The sequence below is a fragment of the Notamacropus eugenii genome, chromosome 3, assembly GCF_028372415.1.
Source record: "Notamacropus eugenii isolate mMacEug1 chromosome 3, mMacEug1.pri_v2, whole genome shotgun sequence".
Classification (NCBI taxonomy): Eukaryota; Metazoa; Chordata; class Mammalia; order Diprotodontia; family Macropodidae; genus Notamacropus; species Notamacropus eugenii.
In genome coordinates this window covers 400,575,246-400,597,634 of record NC_092874.1, presented here as the reverse complement: position 1 = coordinate 400,597,634, position 22,389 = coordinate 400,575,246, and the positions used below count along the sequence as shown (strand labels likewise).

Below are 22,389 nucleotides of genomic sequence, written 5' to 3'. Positions count from 1 at the left end.
GGTCTTCTTGACTTTAGGCCCAGTGTGCTATCCAATGAGTCACCTAGCTGCCCCAGGTATTTTTTTAAAAGAATAACTTGAATATCCCTATAATATCCATAATAATGGCAACTGTTAAGTTGCCTTATTTTGTGTACACTCATTTAACTGTCATTAAAAACATATTTCTAATAAAAGTGAGATAGATGTACTACTCAGCAACAATTAGAAAGTATATTTATGCCAATCTGACTCCTTGAAAGGAACATTTAGACTTTCTCAGAATAGTAATTTTGAAATCACAATGACGTGACTCTAGCCACACATAGCTGATATTTTAGAAATAAGTAGGAAGGATGGACCAAAAAAAGTACTAAAAAAGACTTACCCCAATCAGTGAGTTTTTGGCATTTCCAATTGTGGTTAATGCACTGAGGTCAAATATAACTACAAATTTTGCATTGTCTACATTGAATACGTGGTTCTTAAAAGCATCATGTTGGATTTCAGAACAGGCTTCAGGAAGTTGTAGATTATGCAGGAGATTGTTCAGTGCACAGGTCATTTCTCCCAAAATTAACCTGTAGGCAGTCTCCAAAACAGGAATATTCTTCAGGCTGAGTACAGCTTGATATACGGCATGAGCTACAGCAACAACCTTGAAAATTTAAGAAAACATCTCAAAAAGAGGTAATTTTTTCTATTTCAGCTCATTTCTGACATATTTCCAAGCTCCAAATGTTCAGCATATGCTTTGAAAGCTGTCAAGGATCACACAAATGTAAGGTATTAAGTAATTAATTTGAAGAAACTATAATAAATTTTCTAAAAGCACTGTAAGTAAAGTAAACTTCTAAAGAAAAATGCTTGGAAGGAGCATTCCCTGTGTTTAGTTTTTGTAGGGTTTTTTTGATTTATAATTTAGGTATATCAAGAAGTTAAGAAACTGAAAATTGATTCCTTACAAAAACAAGTCCTATTCACAAATTTCATTTTACAACTATAAAACCATAGATGTCAAATGTATGTTTAGAGCCCAACCAAAAGTTTTTAACAACTGGCTTAAATCTTTATGACGATGAAATGGTGGGCATTTAAAATTTTAAATTAAATTTTAAAAATATTGCTGCCACATGAAAATCTAATCTCCTTCAACCTATACCAGTCTGGTTCTATAATAGTCTATTTATTCAAAAAATTCATTCAGTCCTAAAATTCAGAGAACAACTATTAATTAGATCATTGAGCAGGTATTTATGTCCTCTATGATGTAAGGTAAAAATGTTTATAGATCCCCCTTTCCTCACAAATCAGTTTTGTATGTACTTATCACTCACCTCTTTTTCTTTATGGTAACGCAGAAGTAGTAGTTTAGATGCTGGTATAAACAGTTTTTCTACAAATGATGATGGTAATTTTGTATTTATCTGTTCAACAATCTAAAAGCATAAGATAACAATATTTGTTTCATCTATATTTTTTAAATCCTAAATCCCATGAACTAATTTTAAAACTTTGCAGGCCATTTTAATTTAAAATAATAACCTTAAATAAGATTAACCTACTGAATTCTATAAAGCTAATATAAAAGCCATCTGTTCAGAGAAGAAAATTAAACTAACCTGTTTTTAAAATGTTACACAAAAGTGAAAGTGGAAAAGAAGCAAAACATAATGGGGAGTCCTCAAAATGACAAAGTACTTCTATGGTCTTGTACGATGCCTAGAAACACTTGGGAGATTGATTTTTGTAAGGAAAGTTTTGATACTGTAAATAACTTAAAAATATTTGAGAACTTCTAGCAATAAAATGAAAGAAAATACTGAACTGGGAAAAGCACATTATACTATAAAAATACATGAAAAATTCCCTTAATATAAAAAAGTCTAAAAGTAAATTTTAAAATAATACCCCCTGAGAGTTTCCAACCTGCCTTTTAAATTCAAAGACCTGAATAAATCACAAATCAATAAATTAAAAGGCAACAAAAACCTAGAATGTAGTACTTACCAATGTGAGCAAATTCAAGACTGAGATGATATAATCTGTACCACAAGTCTGACAGTTCTCCAACTGATCCAATCCATATGTGATGACCATGTCACAATGTATAGTCATGCTAGGGTCTAAGCTACCAAGTAAAACACCAACACACTCATTGGCAGCTGTCAAAACTGCCTCAGAAAAAAATACTTGGTTCGCTGCTGTAACACATCTCATTACTCTGTACAGTACCTGCAAATGGGGAAAAGTAATTAGTTTTTAAAAAAGGTATTATATTTTATTATTAAAAAATAATCACCTTTGTTAGGATGATAGGATCAAAGAACCAGACGAAGAAAGGACCTCCAACCCAAACATCTTACAGTCAGGAAACTGAGGTCCAGGGAGTAACCTACCAAGTGACTTGTCAGTGTTCTTTTCACTGTCCTTGTCAGAATTTATTTACAAATGAAAACATAAGAGTATTTTACATTAATGAAACAACAAGAATGTTCAATACACTAACACACTAAAATGGTCTTAAGCCAGGAAACTCTAGAGATTTAACTTAACAAGAACTGGATTTTATTTTAATACATACTTGTTGTTGTAAATAAAGTTAATAAAAAAGAGATTTTAAGAAAAGAATGACAAACTGTCTAAATATGATGAATAGTAAAGTAACATTATTGCTCTTACTAATTTCTCTTTTAAACTGTGGACTGTCACCTTTCAGAAGTTAAGAAAAGACTGACCAATACTAAGTTAATAGGTGCCAGGATGAATATATTTTCCAACATTTTAAATAACTTTTCAAGAAGGATTATTATTACTTGTATACTAAATTTCCAATGAATACAAATCAGGGAAAAGAAAGTAGACTAAAGTTAGAATATAATAATCTGTAACAAAACTTTTTAATAACCATTGGTCATCATAAGAAAGCAATTAAAAAGCCTAAACAGGAATAAAAGGATGAAAAGTCTAAATTAAAATCTGTTATAAGTTACATAACTGGAAAGTTATTAGTAAGACCGATTTATTTTATGTTTTAGTGAGCTGTTTAACTGCCTACATATTGGCTTTTGTTGATGTTCATCTTTTCTTTTTAAGTAGTATCAATGACATCATGGGGTAACTTGTTTGTGAATTGGATTAAAATGCGGCAGAGCTGTACAAAGTTGTCAGCCTTTCTTCTCCAGAGTCACTGAAGTCCAGTGGCAAGACAAAAATCAAGATGACAGCAATGGCCCAGGATACACTGGATGACCTTTAGTGTTTTCAACGTCTAACCAAGCTCTAAGTGCTCTATAGTGCCTGCTTCACCTTCACGGATGTTGGAACAAACTGGTTTTATCTACCCACTCCACCAGAGGAAAGCTTCATATGCTTCGGGTAGACATCTCTTAACTCACAGACTGGTTTGAGGTCTGTCCAATACTCTCAGTTTGATTTAGTTCATCAACTGAGATGGTTTTATGGTAGTGTGGCTGCTGTGCATGCCACCACTTCTTGGAACTTCTAAAGAATAACCACAGCTATAACAAAGACTGGAACAATGATACAAGAATATGAAATATAGAGGTTTGGTTCAATGTGCTTATCTCATCTGTCTGAATAAGAACACTACCTAACCCACTCTTGTCATTAAATAAGGATCATCTATAGAGAAAGATCTGATTTATCTAGCATCATAGAATACACCATTAAATAGCTATTTTTGTCCTGAAGATTTCTATCTTTTTACCCAGAAATAACATGAATCCATTTATAATAAATACAAATCATTCTAAAATGTTACATATTTCCCTGCCTTTCTAAACAGAATATAATCTTAACTTTATTATTATAAACATGTTATACTATGCTGTAATATAGTGATACTCTCAATGGTTGTTGAGATGTGAGAGCTGTTTTGTCTCTATAAAAATGGGCTCTAACTTGCTATACTTAATAGGTTCCTCTAACTTTTTGTAGCTTTATATCTCTTTGTTGTCAGCATGTCTACCTCTTGAAGTAATCCTTTCCTCCTTCCTAATTTGCTTCTTCTAGTAATTTTACTACAAAACTAAGAAAACAGATAATCAAGTTTGTTAGAACAGCTAAAATTAAAAGTTACTAGGGCTTAAAGAACCGAGAAGTTCTCTTTTTTTCTTAATGATATATAAAAGGCACTTTATAAAAACTTACATCTGTTACATATGCTTCAGTAATTGGAGGACCTCTGATTGGGCTGAAGCGTTCCCCAATACTTCTTACCACAGTGCTGAATACCCGAAGAAGTGCTGCTAATTTTGGTAATGATACTGATGGAGGAGGAATATCTTCATCTACTGACTCTCCAGAGGCTACATGGCTGAGGTCCTAGACAGGATATAGAACATTCATTTATAAAAATATGTAAATAAATAGGTCTCACTAAGAAAAAAAAGATTAAAAAAATTCTAGTTTCAAAAGTAAACATTTGGGACAGACAACAACAACAAAATAGAGAAATGGATCTCTTCTTTCACGTTAATGTTAATTAAATCCAGTTGATAAAGGAAATAATTTCTACTCTAGCAGCGAGGCAGAAAGATCACTGTACCTGGAGTGATAGGAAAGGAATCCTTCTCTGAATCTAAGTTCTACCACTTACTCAACTGGCAACTTTGGCCAAGAAACTTCAATTCTCCATGCGCCAGTTTTCTCATTTACAAAATATTAAGACATGACTAGCTACTATGTATGTGGTATATAGTGTGTATATATATGTACTACATATGTAGACCTATGTACTAGGTCTCTTAGAATTCAAAAGGTTTCTGATTTACTTACTTAACAAGTACTTTTGCTGTTACTTCCTATACACCATTTTGGTAAATAAATCCCTGTCCTTAAGGAATCTACAAAGTGGGGTAGAAAGAACACTCAAAAATTAGGCAATACATTAAAATTAAGTTACAAAATAACACAAGAATTCTATACTGCTTTGTATTGAGATAAGTGATATGGATAATAGATACCATAAATTTGAAGCAGAAAATTTTTCACTAGACTAACCTGGAAAGGCAACATAGAAGTAAGTCTTAAAAGAAAACTTAAGGCTTTAATCCTAGGTAAAAATGTTGAGAAGCCTACACTCAGATGTGACAAATGTCTTGAGGAAAAGCTATGAGGTGCAAATGTGCATGTTTTTAATAGAACTGCAAACAAGCCAATCTACTGTGAGCTGAGAGTTACGTTAGAGGAATAGTGGGAAATGGGATGAAAAAAACTGATTATGGTAATTTTATGAAAAATCTTGACATCCAAGGTAAAGACTAAATTATGCTGTAGGTACTTAAGTCCCTGCTATAAACTAGGCAATATGCTAGATACTGAGGATACAAGAATAAAAAATTTAACAATCCCTACTCAAAAAAAACTTACATTCTAAAGAGGAAGACAAATATAAATATGGATGTGTATAGCATAAATAAATGTAAGTATAAACAAAGTGGTTAAACACTAGGTAGTCAAGAAAGAAGGGTACTAGTAATTGTGGGAGGAAATGAAGGATGAAGACAAGTTTCAGAGGCAAATGAAACTTGACGTTAAAGTTAATGTTAAATGATGTTTGTGTGTTAAAGAGAAGGTCTTCACAAGGCAGGTCATTCCAGACAGGGGAGGTCACCAGTCTAAAGTCATGGAGACTGGTATCATGAAGATGGTATGTTATGTAATGAACTGAGGGAGCCAATATGGCTGTATCACAGAATGTGGTAGAGGGAATCTATGTATAATGAGATTATATAGATAATTTGGGTCCAGGTTTTTCAGTACTTTAAAAACCAAGTAGAGGAATTTAATTTACACTTGGAGCAGTAGGAAGTCATTGGAGTTGATTGAGTAGGAGAGACACATGATTAGATCTTTACTTCAGGAAAATCACATTGGCATTTGTGGGGAAAGACATGAGGCAGGGAGAACTACTAGGAAGCTGTTGTGATAATCTAGGTGAGATTTGATGAGAGCCTGAACTAAAATGGCTGTTTGAGTAGAGAGAGAGGGATTGGTGGAAGAGATGCTGTGGAGGTAGAAAAAGCAAGATTGGATGTGAAAGGTAGGGGAGAAGGAAGAATCAGGGATAGTGCCAAGGTTACCAGCCTGGGAGATGGGAAGTATGGTGGTGACTTCAACAGAAATGGGAAAATTTGGAAGAGGGGAGGGTGGGATGGGAGAGGAATCTGGGGAACAACAATGAGTTCAGTTTTGGACATACTGAGTTTGATGTGTTTCTATAACACCCAGTTTGAAATGACTGATAAGCAACTGGTGATATGGGGCTAGATGCATAGATCTATGAGTCATCTGCATAGAAGTGACAGATAAATTCAAGGGAGCTGATGAGTTTACCAAAGGAAAGAATGTAGGGGGAGGAGAAAAGAAAAGAGAGCCTAGGACTCAACACTGGCGTACACCCACAGTTAGGGGATATGATATGGATGATGAGCCAGCAAAGGAGACTGAGGAGTGGTCATACTGAAAGGTGCCAGAACAGAGGTGTCATAAAACTCAGAGAGGAGAGAGCATTCAGGAGGAAGAGAGTATTCAGCAGGGTCAAATGCAGCAGGTGGGAGGGAGAAGAAAAATGACCATTAAGATTTGGCAATTGAGAGAGAGGTAAAGCCATGCCAAGAAGTTGTCTGAGTTCTCTCCAATTTCCCTTGGAAACAACAAATCAAGCCTCAAAATGGATTCTGGAATGACAGAACCCACAAAAAGACAGAGGGAAACAAGTTTCCAGCTTAAGACAACGTAGAAGCATTTGAGGAGAAGCCTTTCTAACTTGGGTAAAAAGAGAGCACAGCCCAGGGCAGACTCTGAGGTTTCTGAGCAAGCCAGCAGGAGCTTCTTAACCATAGCACAAATCAGCAATCTAGGTCCCAATGTTTGGGTTCAGCAGGCCAACTATGAGGCCTCTAGCCCCAGCACATTAGTCAAATTGCCAGACACAGAATCCTGGTACAACTAGGCTGGGCCACCCCAGCACAGTGGGCAAGCTGCCAGCACCTGAGGCCCTGCATGGAAAGCCAGTTACCAGGCCCCTGGCCTCCAGTACAAGAAACTTGAGACAGTACCCCCTGTGCAGAGCTCAACTTCAAAAAATGAGCAAAAAACTAAAAAGAGCCCTCACCATGTAAAACTACTATGGCAACAGGGAAATTCAAAAAACAAACTCAGAAGAGGACAATATCAAAATTTCTACAGGTGAAGCCTCAAAGGGGAATACTGAACTGGCCTAAAGCCCAAAATGTCCTCTTAGAAAAGCTCAAAAAGGATATTAAAAATCAAGTAAGAGAGAAGAAAAGTTGGGAAAAGAAATGAGAGTTATGCAGGAGAATTATGAAAAAAGAGTCAACAGCTAGGAAAATAAAGCACAAAAATTCGTTGAGGTACATAGCTCCTTAAAAAATAGAATTAGCCAAATGTGGGGGAAAAAATTCATTGAAGAAAGCAAATCCTTAAAAAGCAGAATTGGCCAAATGGCAAAGAAAGTACAAAAACTAATTGAAGAAAATAATTCCTTAAAAACTAGAATTGGGCAAGTGGAAGCTAAAGATTCTATGAGATATCAAAAATCTGTCAAGCAAAATTGAAAGAATTTAAAAAAAGAAGAAAATGTAAAATGTCTGACTGGCAAAACATGTGACCTGTAAAATAGATGCAGGAAAAATAATAATTACTGGACAAAGTGATCAAAAACAAAGTCTGGACAGCATCTTTCAAGAAATTATCATGGAAAACTGTCCTGATATCCTAGAACCAGAGGGTAAGTCTCTGAAAGAATTCACTGATTACCTCCTAAAAGGGATGCCAAAATGAAAACTCCAAGGAATATTGTAGCCAAATTCCAGAACTATACAATAAACTTCTGGAGAAAACTGAATGGGGAGAGAAAGCAATGTAACTTTTCCCCTAGCAGTACATGCACCTACACAAAAAATGAACACTGTTAGGGCATAAAAACCTTACAATCAAATGCAAAATGGCACAAATATTAAATGCATCCATTTCAGATTATGATTCAATAAAAATGACATATAATAAAGAGCCATGTTAAGATAGACTTAAAATTAATTGAAAATTGTAATGGTAAGGGAATTTGAAGATCTTCCTCATCCCTTAATAGGCCCATGTGCTGGGCTCTACGCTTTAGCCCAGCCCACAACCTAAGTTACTTGGAGCCAATGATGGAAGGAGTTTGTCAAATGGGTGGAGCAGGAGTCCAGAGAGACAGAGAGAGAGGGGAAGAGGGGAGGGAGGGGGAGAGATACAGAGAGGGAGAAAGGGAGAGAGAGTGAGCAGAGCAGCTAGCACGAGGGAGAGAGGGAATGATTTTACCTAAGGGAGCTTGTTTGTGGGCAGGCCTGATGGAGTGAATGTTTGGGGACGGTGGTGCTCCCTGCAATGATAACGTGTATAGATTTCTTTGTTACTGTAATGGATTTAGCTTTCCTGGTTTTGTCTTTGAGGAAAAGAGTTTATACTTTCCAAATTTACCCTGGAAATACATGCGTTTATCCACAGAAGCTGCTGTATCACACTGGCATTTCGGAAACTAAATAATCTTGAGCTAAAAAAATGAGTGGGGCCCACCAAATCATAGAAACAATCAGTAATATCATCAAAAAAAAATGACAAAATTTATGGGATATAGTTATATTTCTTAAATTTTTAAAATTTTTCCTGACATAAAAAAAAAAAAATTTCCTATTCACATGCTTACCTCAGCATAAGCCTCCATATCCTCTAGAAACTGACCAAGAAGAGTAGTAGAAAATGCAAGATCAGCTACCCAAAATGGTTCCAGACTCTGTAACCATCCTAGGGAAGGTATAAAACAATACATTTTAAAAATATATTTTACTTGATTTTAACCGATCCTAGTTTTTAAATGAACCATCCTTCAAAAGTATTTAACTTCATTTTAGATCAAAGAAGTAAAACATAGAAATAATTTTAAATATATTATACTCAGAAATGTATATATGAAGTCAAACTTCAAATAATATTTATTCACCAATGTAATCAATTTGAAAGGTTCATGTTTTTTTTTTTTTAAAGCACTTGCCTATTCTCCTTAAATCTATCCTAATTTCTTGATAGAAGTGTTCTTGGTAACCAACCAACTAATGACAAATGACTTGGATCTTCCTCCACTTCTGAAATTTATTAAGTTACCAATTGTCATCTATTTCAAAGGAGTGTCAAAATTCAAGTTAAGTCAGATAATGAGACCATTACAGAAAAAAAACCCACAAGCACTGATGTTACTTTCCTTTGAAAAAGTTACTGATTCCCCATAATGATCTCATTATTTCTACAAAGTAAACAGAATACTATTATTTATATTCAAGAAAATCAAGTACTTCCATAGAGCACGTATTCTTCTTAAGCCATAATATTTAATCTTTACAGGCTAAAAAAACTCTTAAAAGTTATAGACTACAATACTTACCTGACACCTGCTGAGTCAGAGAAGGTTTCTGAGTATGATCTATGTGCCATCCAACTAATATATCAACCGTATCCTTGAGGGAGAGAAAAGGGTTTTAATCAATCTAATGTTTCCATGGATTTACTATTTTTCTCTCATTTTCAGTATACTTAAAAGTAAAAGACCATCTACTCCACCTACTCTTTCTTGCCATTATAAAAAACTAAAAAGAATTAAGGGAAATTGTTGTTTTTGATAAGCTATCAGTGAGATGATTTGGGGAGACAGACAAATTGGACCTGTAATTTCCTACACATAAGAAATTCCCTAATATAAAAATCCTCTCCTACAATGTTGATTGATCTGCTACAAGAAGTTAAATGATTTTACCAAGATCACATAATTAGCATATGTCAGAGGCAGTATTTTAATTCTGATCTTTCTGATTCTAAGCCAGAACTATATCCTCTATGTCACACTATCTTTCAATGAGGTGATCTTTTTGAAAGACCAGTCCACAGACAGCCTTTTATGAACCACTCATCAATCTTTGAAAAGAGAGGAACCCACAAACTCACCCTAAAATTTGTGCTGAAAATATGAGGGTAACATCGAGCCACCAAAAGTATGCACTTCACACATTTGCAGAGTAATTCTGGTGTATCCACATTTTCTAGAATGGACTGTAGGCTGGTCATTACAAGCTTAAAAATAAAAATAACAAAAAATAACAAAGTATAAATTCCCAACATAATTGAAATAAAAAGATTAGAAACTAGTTAACTGTGCAACAAAGTTAGTCACTATACTTAGATCAGATTCCACGATGGTCCTTTTAAATGAATTGTATTCTGAAAATGTCTTTCCCCTAAAGGATTAAAATGAAGGAAAAAAAATCCAACATAATCTTTGGAATCCATCAGTAATATCCTAATATAGTACTATGACTACTGAGGCTTAAGAAGATGCACTAAATAAAGAAAAGCCCATATCTGACAATACATCATATATAAGACATATTTACTCAGTGACATTTTACACAACGACTACTTCCCAGCCAAACGTATCTGAAGGACATAAGCAGTCTCCTTTAAGTTTTAAAGCACGTTAGTTTTTTTCATATTTGTCATATTTTGCTTTAAAGTGACTGAGAGTATTTAAGAACTTTCAGAATACTGAAAAACTGCCATTAATCATCACTTCATTTCAGAAGAATTTAGCAATAGGTCACCTTACCCTTAAAAATAATGTATAATTATTTTTCCAAAAGTCATTCAGGAACAAGCTCATTTAATATATTTATATACAGGAGTAAAACAAAACTATTATACATTCACTGTTCTAATTGATTCATATCACTTGACTGTTCTAGGTATTTTCCCAACTACTTTAAAAAGGGCATACCATCCCTGGTTAAATGATGTAATGTTCAATTTTCATACACCCTGATGAATTTCTCATTCCGAGTAAATCAACCAAAGTATTTAAATATAAGTGAGTAATTAAAAAAAAAAAAGATGAAATAGACACTCCTCTCAAGAAGCTTACAACCTAACTGGAGGAAGGAGAGAAGAGTTAATTATACAACTAAGAAACAAGGGAGTGTGACAAGCACAAAGGGCAGGTTCAGGTCAAGTTCTATAAGGAGGGGAGGAAGAGGAGAACTGGAGAAGAGAGAATGCCAAGGGTAGATCTGTCGATAAGATGGCACTCAAGTTAGATCCTGAAAGAAAAAAGAAAACTAAACTAGGGTAGAGAAATTAACTTCAGACACACAAGATGGGATGAAAAATGACAAGTGTTTTTTTACAAGTAGCTGAAAAGTAGTAGTTTGACTTGACAGCACCCAAAGATCTCCAAAAGGAGACAAGAATGAGAAAGTTAGCAAAAGAACCACATTACATCATGGGATTTGAATGCCAAGATCAAAAGTATCACAGAATCTTGGAGTTGGAGACCATCTAACCTAAACCGTACCTGAACTCTGGAAAAAAATCTGACCAGTAATTTGTCTAATATTTGTATGAGACATACAGTGAAAGGGAAGTCACTAATGCCCCAGGCAGGCCATTACAAAAACCGATAGCTCTGACAGAAATCCTTTCATTACATTACGCCTAAATTTGCTTCTCTGCAATCTTCAACCACTGCCACCGGCTCTGTCCTCTGGGGCCATGTAGAACCAGTCTATTCCTTCTTCCTCCTGAGATCTCCTCAAATACTTAAGACATTTATCATATCCCCTATCAGTCTTCCCTCTACTAGATTAAATACTAGCATACTTTCAAGATATTTCACTATTCTGACTGACTTCTTCCGGATACTATCCAGATTAATGCCCTCAAGTGTCAGCAACTGGGAGTCAATGAATGTTACTAAGTACAGGAGTAACATTACTAAGATTTCTCTGCATGTTTTATGAAAAGTGGACTGGAGAGAAACTATAGTCTCTCCACAGAATGGTAGCAAGACACCATACAGAAGAGTCCAGGTATGATGAAATAAAAGCTTCTATTAGGGTGGCTGAATATCAAGGATGGAAGAGAAATTCTCAATGCAGAACTCAGCAGGTTTGGTAACTGAATGGCTATAGAAGATGAGAGAAAAAGATGATAAATGCCTAATATTAAGATGCAAAAGACTAAAAATGTTGAACTGTTTACTTAATATATAAATGAAAATGTTATCTGTATTCTTAAAACTGACATCATTACTAAGGTAGTTTGAAAGAAAGGATGGGGTTGAGTTGTTTATGATGGGGTGATTCTAAAAAACAAAATTGGGTAGGAAAAAGGTAAAAGAGCAATTATATTATAAAAATGGGGTATGAAAGGAAAAACTAATACAGAGGAAACAGGTGGGGGTAGAGGGCTGGTGATGCTGGAACATTACTCTCATCTGGGTTGAAGGGGTGTAGAAGCCGTCTGAACATGTAGAGAGTGAGAAAATTGAGGGACAGGGTCAGGGAGGGATTTTTGGAGGGGTATGTGGATTGGGATTCGGAGGGCAGGGGAGAGTATGGAGAATGATTCTTGGAGGGCTGGGAGAGATAAGGAGTGGGAAGAAAAGATAAGGTAATAGGGATAGAGTAAAAAGAGAGGCTAAGAAAGAAAACAGTGAGTAAAAGTTAGATTGAAGGAAATTCACAAATAGTAATTATAACTATGAATGTGAATGGGATGTTTACAGCAGCTCTCTTTTTGGTGGCAAAGAACTCAAAGTTGCAGGGATACCCATCAATTGGTGAATGACTGAACAGATTGTGGTATATGGCTGTGTCAGAATACTACTGTGCTATAAAAAATGAGTAAGGCATGGAAAGACACATGAAATGGTGAAGAACAAAGTGAGCAGAACCAAAAGAACACTGCATACGGTGACAGCAACATTGTATTAAAACGACTTTGAGTGAATGAGTCATTTTGAATATTTGTGTATTGTGAAATACACAGAAAGAACTGATAAACAGATGTATGTACAGAATAATTTTATACTCACCCACCTCATCTGTGCATAATGGTAGTCATCTCTAGGGTGGAGGTGGGGGGAAGGGGAGAAAAAAACCCTTTGTTGTATGTTTAGAAGGGAATAGCAAGTTGCACATGGTGGATTTGCAATTTCACATATAATTATCTTTTCTTATTGTACTGTTATGGAAATGCTTGTTTTATTCCATAAATTAAAAGAAAAAAAGAAAATATTTATTGTCACATTTCCAAACTGGTACTTCTCACTTGGACAAGGCTGAACTGATAATGTAAGTTGAACAAATTTTAAGACTAGCCACAATTTTCCATTCAATTCTAACTAGCCTACATAAAAGACTCAATTGATGACTTTCATACCAAATTAAATACTAAAAATTTCTTGGTTTAATCTTGTCAATTTACTAATGGTTATGTTATTTATCACTGTTTTGAGGGTGATTTTTTTCATGTTGTTGTCTTAAATGTAAATAAGCACTGAACTTTATATTGAATTTAAGTTGTATAATTATATACACACATATGTATGAATATGTCGACTATCAGTTGTATAAAAATGAAAGGTAAACTGTTCATACTTAGTGCAAAAAAAGTCAGGGAAGCCCAACTTTTCTCATAACTTGAAAAATATATAAGACTAATGATTACAGCATTAGACTAGCTCCTCAGTCAGGAATCTTGGGATTAAATAAAATTGTATTGGCACTTAAAAAAAAAATCCAACTATAAATTATTAGTTAACTTGATTTAGGGTTACTACGGATATCCTGCTTCCTATCTTTCTATTCCAATTGTAAAGAATACCTGAGAAACCAAAAACTCACTTAACCTGGAGAATGAGCCATATGTGAACAAACTGGAGGTATTTAACCTGGAGCATATTGAAAGGTGAGGGATTTGGTAGTCCACATAAGATTTGTAGAAAGAATACATCTTGGCTCAATTTAAGATGTTTTGTTATTATTTGTTGTTCAGTCATTTCAGTAATGTCCAACTCTTTGTGATCCCATTTGGGGTTTTCTTGACAAAGATACTGGAGTGGTTTGCCATTTCCTTTTCCAGATGAGGAAACTGGGGCAAAGAGGGTTAAGTTATTTGCCCAGGGTCACACAGCTAGTAAGAGTCTGAGGCCAGCTTTGAACTCACTATGATGAATCTTTCTGACTCTAGGCCAGGTGCTCTATCCACTGTACCACTTAGTGGCCCTTAAATTTAAGAGAAAACTTCCTAACAATTAGGACTTTCCAAAAGTGAAATGGATTACCCAGGTGGGTCTTCAAACAAGGGGTTAGGTGACCACTTTTTGGAGATGGTTTACAAAAAATTCCTCTTCCAGTACCAGTTAGACTAGATAATCATAGGTATTGGACTCCATGATTCTGAGAATTATTATCAAGTAATCCAGAGGAAGTGGAAAGATCTTCAAGACTTATGTTTTGCTAGTTAGATGATGCTAGCTAGGGATGCTGTAGAGAAGATGTTTTTTCATACATAGGTTGGACTAGACAATCTGAGGTCCATTCCAACTCTTGAGATTCTCTGATTTCACAGTTATAGGTACCTTGAAGACTACTGCAGCACAGTGTTGCAACAGAGTAGCCAGTGAAAGGGACTGAGGTGTGGGAAGGAAATGAGGAAGTAAGAATAGATTACTCTTTCTAAAAGTTTGGCAATGAAGGAGAATGTCATAAGATGACAGTAACAACAGAGACATCTTTTAACAAAAAGCAAAAGAGCATGAAGGAAAAAGAGACAGCACAGAAAAGACTGAAGGTATGTGAAACATGGAATGGATGTTTCTGAAAAATGTGATATTTGGAAGAAGTAAGGTCCTAGTGGAGTTGGGAACGCATGGGATAGCATATAGGTAGAGAAAGGTTATCTTTGACAAAGAGAAAATCGACGTTTCTCTAGACTGAAGAGCACAGTCTGAGTGAAGACATGGACTTCTAAGAGAAAAACCTGAGAAAAGTAACAGAATGAGTTTCTTTAAGAGTTGGAAGGAAGCTCAGAGACTACCTAGTCCAACCTTTGCCAGAACAAGAACCCCTTTACAATCTCACAATGTCTTTCAATCTTTTCTTGAAGACGTAAAATAAGGGAGAACCTACTACCTCCCAAGGTACCATATTCCAATATGAATAGCTCTGTTAGGTCATTTTGCCTTTTGGGTCAGATGGCCTCAAAATCTTCTCAAGAAGCTGGGGGCTTAAGAAAATGAGTAGCTTTGAGTCATAGTGGAGAATGTGATACAAGCATAAGAAAGTAATATTAGAATTGCCATATAGTAATTAAAGCCTAGTTGAAGTGTTTATTTGGCTATTCAGGAATAAGAGGAGATGAAAGGTAGAAGTTACCCAAGCTTAGGTTAAGAACTAGCAAAACACGAAGAATGAATAGTCAAGGAAACAGCAAGTAGTTCAAATGTGGATAATGTTATTGAAATGGCTAACCACAAATTGAACAGGAAAGGAAATGAGATGAGAATAGGGTCTTAAACAATGCCATCGGAGTCAAATTCAAAAACAAAAAGCAAGAGAGAAATAAAAGTACAGATTCTATATAAATGTCTGTATAAAAGTGACACATTTAGTGAACACTCTTCTAATTTTTTTAATCTTTACTTCCAAGTATGTGTTAAGTACAATTTTCCATTCAAGTATCATTCATTTAATAAGTAGTTATTCTACCTAATATGTAATGTGCTGATATAGAGAGATAATTTTTAAAAATTTACTTTTCAGTCTTACCTGCATTACAGATGAAAAAGCCTTCTTTTCTCCTACAGTCTCTAGTGCTTTGTAGGTGGCACATAAGTAAAGAAGTTTAACTTCATCTTTTGCAGATGAGCTAAATTTGCTAAAAATCCATTTGAAGATTTTCTCAGCCTCATAGCTTAGGGAAGCACAAAGAAGGCCAAGAGAGTAAGCTCCCTCCTGTCTCAGTTCTTGAAGTAATTTGCTACTGTAATGATACCAAAAGAAAAAAGTTAGCTTCCATTTTGAAAGGTAATGGTCTTTTAAATAAGAAAATTTTAAACAAAAGTAATCAAAGGGTTAAAATCTAATTAATATTAAAGGCAGCCATACTATATTCCCTCTACAACAGGAAAAGAATTCAGTATTTCACTTTCCTCTATTTTTTTTTGAAACTGACAAAGAGTAGAAGTTATTTAATGCTAGTCTTTGACTTCAAGTTTCAAATTCCATCTTTAAATAGAAATGAGCTATGCAAGTCATCTAAACCTGAAAACCTGCCAAATATATATGTCTATGTGGCAGAACACTCTGGAAAACAAAAGAACACAAAATGCTGAACAATAAGTGAAAGAGAGTGGCTAAACAGTAAAGTTTAACTGAAGAATAACAGTACTGATTTAATGAACCTGCTAATAATGAGGTAACGAGTATAAAAAGCATTGGACTACAAATCAGGAGACCAAAATTTCATTCCCACCTCTACCACTAACTTGATGTGTCATTTCACCATTCTGGGTCTCAGTTTCTTCCTCTGCTAAAGAAGGTAGCTGGATCAGATTACCTCTAAAGGTCCCTTGGAGTTCTAACATTCTAATGTTATTATGATCTCATGAGCTGGAGTTTAAAGCAAAAATTCATTAAGGGTCACTCAATAAAGCAAGGAATTTTAGGGCAAAGGTGAAGTTAGTGGTCCACTGTGACTAGTCTGACACTCTTTGTTAAAAAATTTGTTGAATCTCTGTAGCTGTGAGTGTGCCAATGGGTGAATGATGATGAATTACAATGATGAATGCCCTCACCACTTTTGGAGAAACAGGGTAAACAAAGCTTAAGGAAGGAGGCTTAAATTAAAAGAACCTAGTAACATTATCATTCTGGATAAATTTTCTAAATTTGTTAATTTGAGTATATAGCTAGAAGGGATATCACTGACCTGAAGGCTTCACTCAGTCTAGGTTCAGAGTTATAAATTAACACCTAGTCCCTGCCCTACCTCAATTCTTCTTTGAAAGTATCACATATTGGTATTTGCTCTAAATAATCTATTTCAGCTAGCATTTATTTATATACAGATAACATTGTCTATATTAAAGTAACTTCCAACTTATTCCACCTTACCTCTCATTAAGCACATCATGTATAGCTGCCAAGATATTATCGAGCTGCTTAACTAGTGCCTGAAAAAGGAAGAAAATACAGAAAAATCTCATATTTCTATTAATTTGTTTTCATTTCTATTACCTTTGAGAGCTCTTGAGTAGTGTCTGTGGAAATTGGCCCAAGAAAATGCATTTTTTAAAAAAGAAAACACATACAATTAAAATGGTTCACCTCTGCATAGACTTATCTGGCCTATCACAGCCACCACATATATACACATACGATCCTACCCCAATACTAGCACTGCACTAAGTGCTGCATCAAACAGATCAAATGCATCAGAAATTAGCACTCTGATATTTCCAAGAGAAAATTCTTTCTTCTGTCCTCTCCACCCACTCCCACTTAAGAAAAAAATTTATTATGTAAACAAATAAAGATTTTGTTTCCATATCTTGTTTAAATAGAAATGAACAGACTGACCATCTTATTTTCTGGTTGCTGAATGAATTCTTTCAATTGCTTTACAGTAGCCAGTCTTCGGTCTCTGTCATCTTCCCGGGTAATCCTCCGTAGAAGATTTGACAGTCGAGACTCATCAGAGTAAGACAACGATCGCTCTATAAATATAAAATTGTATTTCCCATAAGAGTATGTAGCAGCATCAACTTTAGCCCAACATGTTCTTTCAAATTACAAAGAAAAGCAGTTGTGAGCACACAATTTCTTTTTAGAAAACCTTTCTAAGAGAAAGGGTTTATTAAGTTTCTTCCAATTTCTTCCTAAACACTATCCAATTTTCAGTAGACTGGTAGGCAAGAAACCCCAACAAGTGTCAGGGATAATGGGCAAAGCTTAATATTTCAGTAGCTAAGAGGATGTTTCTTTATATATTTCTCAATTTCTCATCTCAGTACAATTATTGTTTGCTACTGGGAGTGCCATTTTCACCAATAATTGTTATTACTTAGCCAAATAACTCCTGAATCTCTGTTTTTCTGCCTATTTTTAACAACTAAAAAATGAATCACAACAGCTGAAAAATGGAGAATATTTCAAACCAGGTTTCTTCATTTTTAAAAGAAAATATGTAGCATACATGCTGATAATATAACAATGTACTTAAAAAAATATCTTGTGACTTCAAATCAAAGAGGAAATAAAATCAGCTTAGTTACATTACACTAGACCAAGGATTTTCAAAGGATGAAAATATAACAGATTTTGATAAGTTATGAAATATATGGAACTAAACTACCATTCTTAAAATTGTGAGGTGAATTTCTCACATCAAGTACTGTGTTATGATAAAAAAAAAAGTGTGAGTAATAAATAGATCAACAAAACTGAAAAGAAAGATTATTTACATGAACAAAAAAGTTAGCATATTTCAGAAGAGTATGCTACATATAGTAAAAAATCTGGACTTTATGTTCAGGTATGTGAGTGCAGAGACTGAGAAGTGGTCTCTAAACTCTACTTTGCCTACTATAAGATTAAGATAAAACAGTGCATTGTAAATGCATCCACTCAGCAAACATGACAAGCAGTAAAGTTTACTTCGCAAGTATAGGATAAGCCTCATCTGGGCAGAAAATAAGATTGAATTTCTGGACTTTATCACATAAGTAATGCGGAGCTCACTACTCCTCTAAATAAACTCTCCTCTCCAGTTAAACTCTATTCCATTCCTAGCACATATCTTTCATTTTATAACCAATGTGGAATAGTGGATACATTGCTAAATGGTTGTCAGGAAGAACTGGGTTCAAACCCTACCCCTGAAACTTTATAAGCAAAAAACAGAGCCTTAGGTTCTTCTCAGAGCCTTAGTTTCTTCATCTATAAAATGGGAATAATAGCTACTCTACCTACCTTGTAGATTTGTCAACAAGGTCTAAAAAGAAAACATAAATAAAACTGCTAACTTTTAGAGTACTACATAAATTAATAATGATGGTGATGTTAATGATGATGGTAGTAATGAAAGTAATAATTATAATAATTCGTAACCCTAAGGCTTTACTCATACTACCTGGAATGCCCTAATTTCTTTCCACCTATCCAAATTCCACTTTCCTTCAAGGCCCAGCTCAAATTTTGCCTTCCTCCACTATCTGTAGACTATTCCACCCCATGGTAATTTCTTCCTCTCCTGATGTAAGAATTCACTAATTTCACAAATGGGACTTGACTTTCGTTAGCATGAATATTCTTTTTAAATAAAAAAAAAAAAACATGAATATCACATTATAGGCACAGAATGAGAAAATACCTGATAAGTCATAACTTCAGTAATACATATTTAAAATGAAATTTGCATTTTATTAGTCAAAACATCTACATAATAACAAATAGTAACAGACATACAATACAATTTATTCTCTCAATAGAAAAACAACCCACCATACTGAGTTATTTAAGGAAATGGCTGCTTTGCAGATTTCAGAGATCAGAAGTTTGACTGAAATCAATTTAATCAATTAGCTTCAGATTTCAATCTAATTCCTTTTCCTATTAGTTTTGGTATTGGAATTTCAGTGTAGTAAGTGCAGAAAATTCACCTTAACAAAAATAGAAGAGAATCATCTAGTACTTTGTAACTATATAAAATAATTCTATGCAACCCAGAATGGCCATTATGGTCCATACTCAGTCAGGTACTTTTTAAGTAAAAATTAGTTTTAAAGAAATGCTACATGAACGCTCTATTCTATTACGCTTAATAAAGATAAAACTGATGATGCCTTGTTCACGTGGATTTACATTCTCCCTTTTGCTAACTCTAGATCCCCTCCTTTCCCAGTGGTCCAGAGTCAGAAGGACTGGTTGACACCAGTGCTATCAAACTCAACAGAAACTAAACCTTATCTGCAGATCCCTGCAGTTCCATATTGACTTAGAAAAATACCTGCTAATAACATTACCTATGTTCCACTGAATTTTTATTTCATTGTAGTCCAGTTCAGCCTACACTTGGTTTGCCACCTCTGGTCCATACCATTCTTTCAGCAATTAATTATGTATTACCTCATAACACAGCTTATGCAGGTTTTAAAATTTTTTATAGAATTGTTAAGCCATATATCCATGAGTATATAAAAAACTACTTGAGACCAGGAATTATACCTGTATTCCTTCTTAAAAGCTTTCTTTTTAAAACAAAATTTGATTTTATAATACTCAAAAGATTATTTAAAAAACATTCATATTTTCTAAAATTAATATGTTAATAATTTTCGAAGTACTTCCTCTCAAATAATGTTACTCTTATTAAGAACTAATTATTTTAAGGCAGAAATAACTTTCTTTAGTAGCTGTATACTAATACATAAAGGAAAATGTCACCTCGCCACTTTTTATGTTTTTTATTCTTTGAGGAACTAAAGAGAAAAGGAAAATAGTTCTGCACACCATATGTTATTTTCCAAGTGTTCAGGACTCTTACCCTGTGATTTCCTCATGTCTTTTGTGGCTAAAGCACGATTTCCATGCTGAATACTGGTGAAATCAGGGTTGGTCACATTGTTAACTCTCAGCTCTTGCCCCAACGACTTCCGACCATAAGTATTTTCCCCAGATCCTCCATTGACATTGTAGCCACCTACAGACAGTGAATGTAAGTATACTTTATCAAGTAACTCAATGTGAATTCACAATACTCCTTTCTAACCATAATTAAGAAACGTACTTACCTTTTTCGTCATTCTGTATGTCAGTATGGACTCTGATATCATCGTGCCTTGGACGAGACACCACAGCTGAATTTGAAGGTTGTAGTCCATACGAGGCAGAACTGCCTCGATCTCTGGATGAAGAGTATTTTAAATTATCTGGGTCGGCTGATGCACTATCAGTTCTGTTAAGAAAACACACACATACACAGATGTACACAATTAAAAGGGTTTCATTTAGTAATGTAATAGCCAGGCATACTTAATAATTGAAAAGGTTTAAGGTTAAGATCTCCAGGTTAAGATTTGAATCTTCTAAGTGCCAACCGTCTTATTAGTCAGTAGCAGGCACTCAAAAGTTAGCTCTTAATAAAAATGTCACTCATCTGATCTCTATTAGAGATATTGTAGTATCTATCTTAAAAAACCACTAGAAATTTGAATGTGACTCCCAGAAGCCTTTTCACCTGTCTTCTGATATAAAGAATGATTTATTATTTTTCCCAATTAGAAAATATTGGGAAGAACCAAAAGAAATATTTTGAATCTTCCAAGTCACAAATTTAGAAACTGACAACAAAGAAGTCAGAAGAGGAAGGTGCTATCACCACTTTAATTGCTAAAGAACTATAATACCTGAATTCAGGGAAAGGTATTTCCAAGTTACTGAATTCATATCACACATCAATTAAACTGCATAAGAGTTAAGTTGAAAGGTCATATGCTGTAAAATAAGGGAGAATGCACAACTCTAGCATCTGGGAAAAGGAGTTCACAAAGCAAATATGTAAAATGCCATAGTATATTTATATAGTATAATATTCAACAGTTCATTGTAAAATCTGCCATCAAAAATGTATCAAATGACATATAAAGAAAATCAAGAAAAAAAGGTTTCAGTATGAAAAAAATTATAATTGCTACCTTTGAGTTGAGTCTTTTTTTATTCTTAACCTTATTAAAAACCTTTTTATAAGTGAAATTGACACTTGGGCCCTAGTAAACAACTGTAATTAAAACAGCTTAGTATAATAATCAATGTAAAAAAATCAAATAGTTTAAGAACATATAACACAATATATATTTATGTACATATGCATAATACAAATATAAATACCAAGAACCTCAAAATTTCTTTTCTACAGGTATAAACAGAAAAATCTGAATTTTGTTATACTTGCTACTGCTAAAATATCTTCTTCAAATCATTGTGAATAAATTTGTTATTGGGAGGAATGAAAATTTTAATTCCACCTATTCTTTAGCCTTAGGGAGGAAATATATATATATATGCATATATATATATTTCCATATATTTATTCATTTTAGTTTCCCTTCAGGAAGGGAGGAAAATACTAAACCTCAAATCTGGACAAATTCTATCACTATATTCTACTTAATGCTATTACTTTACCCTGTGAAATGTTAAACATGTTAAATGCGATGTCTGCCAAAAAGTTCAGTCAAACTTTAGTGATAAAAAATTGGCTGAGTCAAACTAGGACTAAAAGCCCTCACATAAATCAAAAGTCCAATAATCTAAAATTCATTAACTGTAATGACTAAAATATAAGCAAGATTGTACTCTAAACTTTGACAAGCTTTTTTTCCTCCTTCAGATATTAGAATATAATTGTTAGTAAGCTTCAAATATAAATCATAATACCTCCAAATTGTCATAGAAAAATAAGAGTTAAGAAACTGCTTTTACCTGACTTCTAACAATT

General features: G+C 34.3%; 1 protein-coding gene across 4 annotated transcripts in view; it reads right to left on the bottom strand.

Moving 5' to 3' along the window:
• Window positions 1-22,389, bottom strand: part of SMG1 (SMG1 nonsense mediated mRNA decay associated PI3K related kinase) — a 108,167-nt gene that overhangs the window by 67,779 nt on the left and 17,999 nt on the right. For 3 of the 4 annotated variants that reach the window (XM_072598025.1, XM_072598023.1, XM_072598024.1), the window contains 12 exons: window positions 20,684-20,847; window positions 20,437-20,592; window positions 17,472-17,608; window positions 17,007-17,065; window positions 15,660-15,873; window positions 10,003-10,128; window positions 9,446-9,518; window positions 8,714-8,811; window positions 4,153-4,326; window positions 1,990-2,214; window positions 1,317-1,418; window positions 368-637 (listed from right to left, as the gene is read on the bottom strand). In XM_072598025.1, coding sequence (XP_072454126.1) covers window positions 368-637; window positions 1,317-1,418; window positions 1,990-2,214; window positions 4,153-4,326; window positions 8,714-8,811; window positions 9,446-9,518; window positions 10,003-10,128; window positions 15,660-15,873; window positions 17,007-17,065; window positions 17,472-17,608; window positions 20,437-20,592; window positions 20,684-20,847 — 1,798 coding nt within the window. Of the gene's footprint in view, window positions 1-367; window positions 638-1,316; window positions 1,419-1,989; window positions 2,215-4,152; window positions 4,327-8,713; window positions 8,812-9,445; window positions 9,519-10,002; window positions 10,129-15,659; window positions 15,874-16,365; window positions 16,487-17,006; window positions 17,066-17,471; window positions 17,609-20,436; window positions 20,593-20,683; window positions 20,848-22,389 lie in introns of those variants that run through there. The other variant, XM_072598027.1, reaches the window with a different exon arrangement.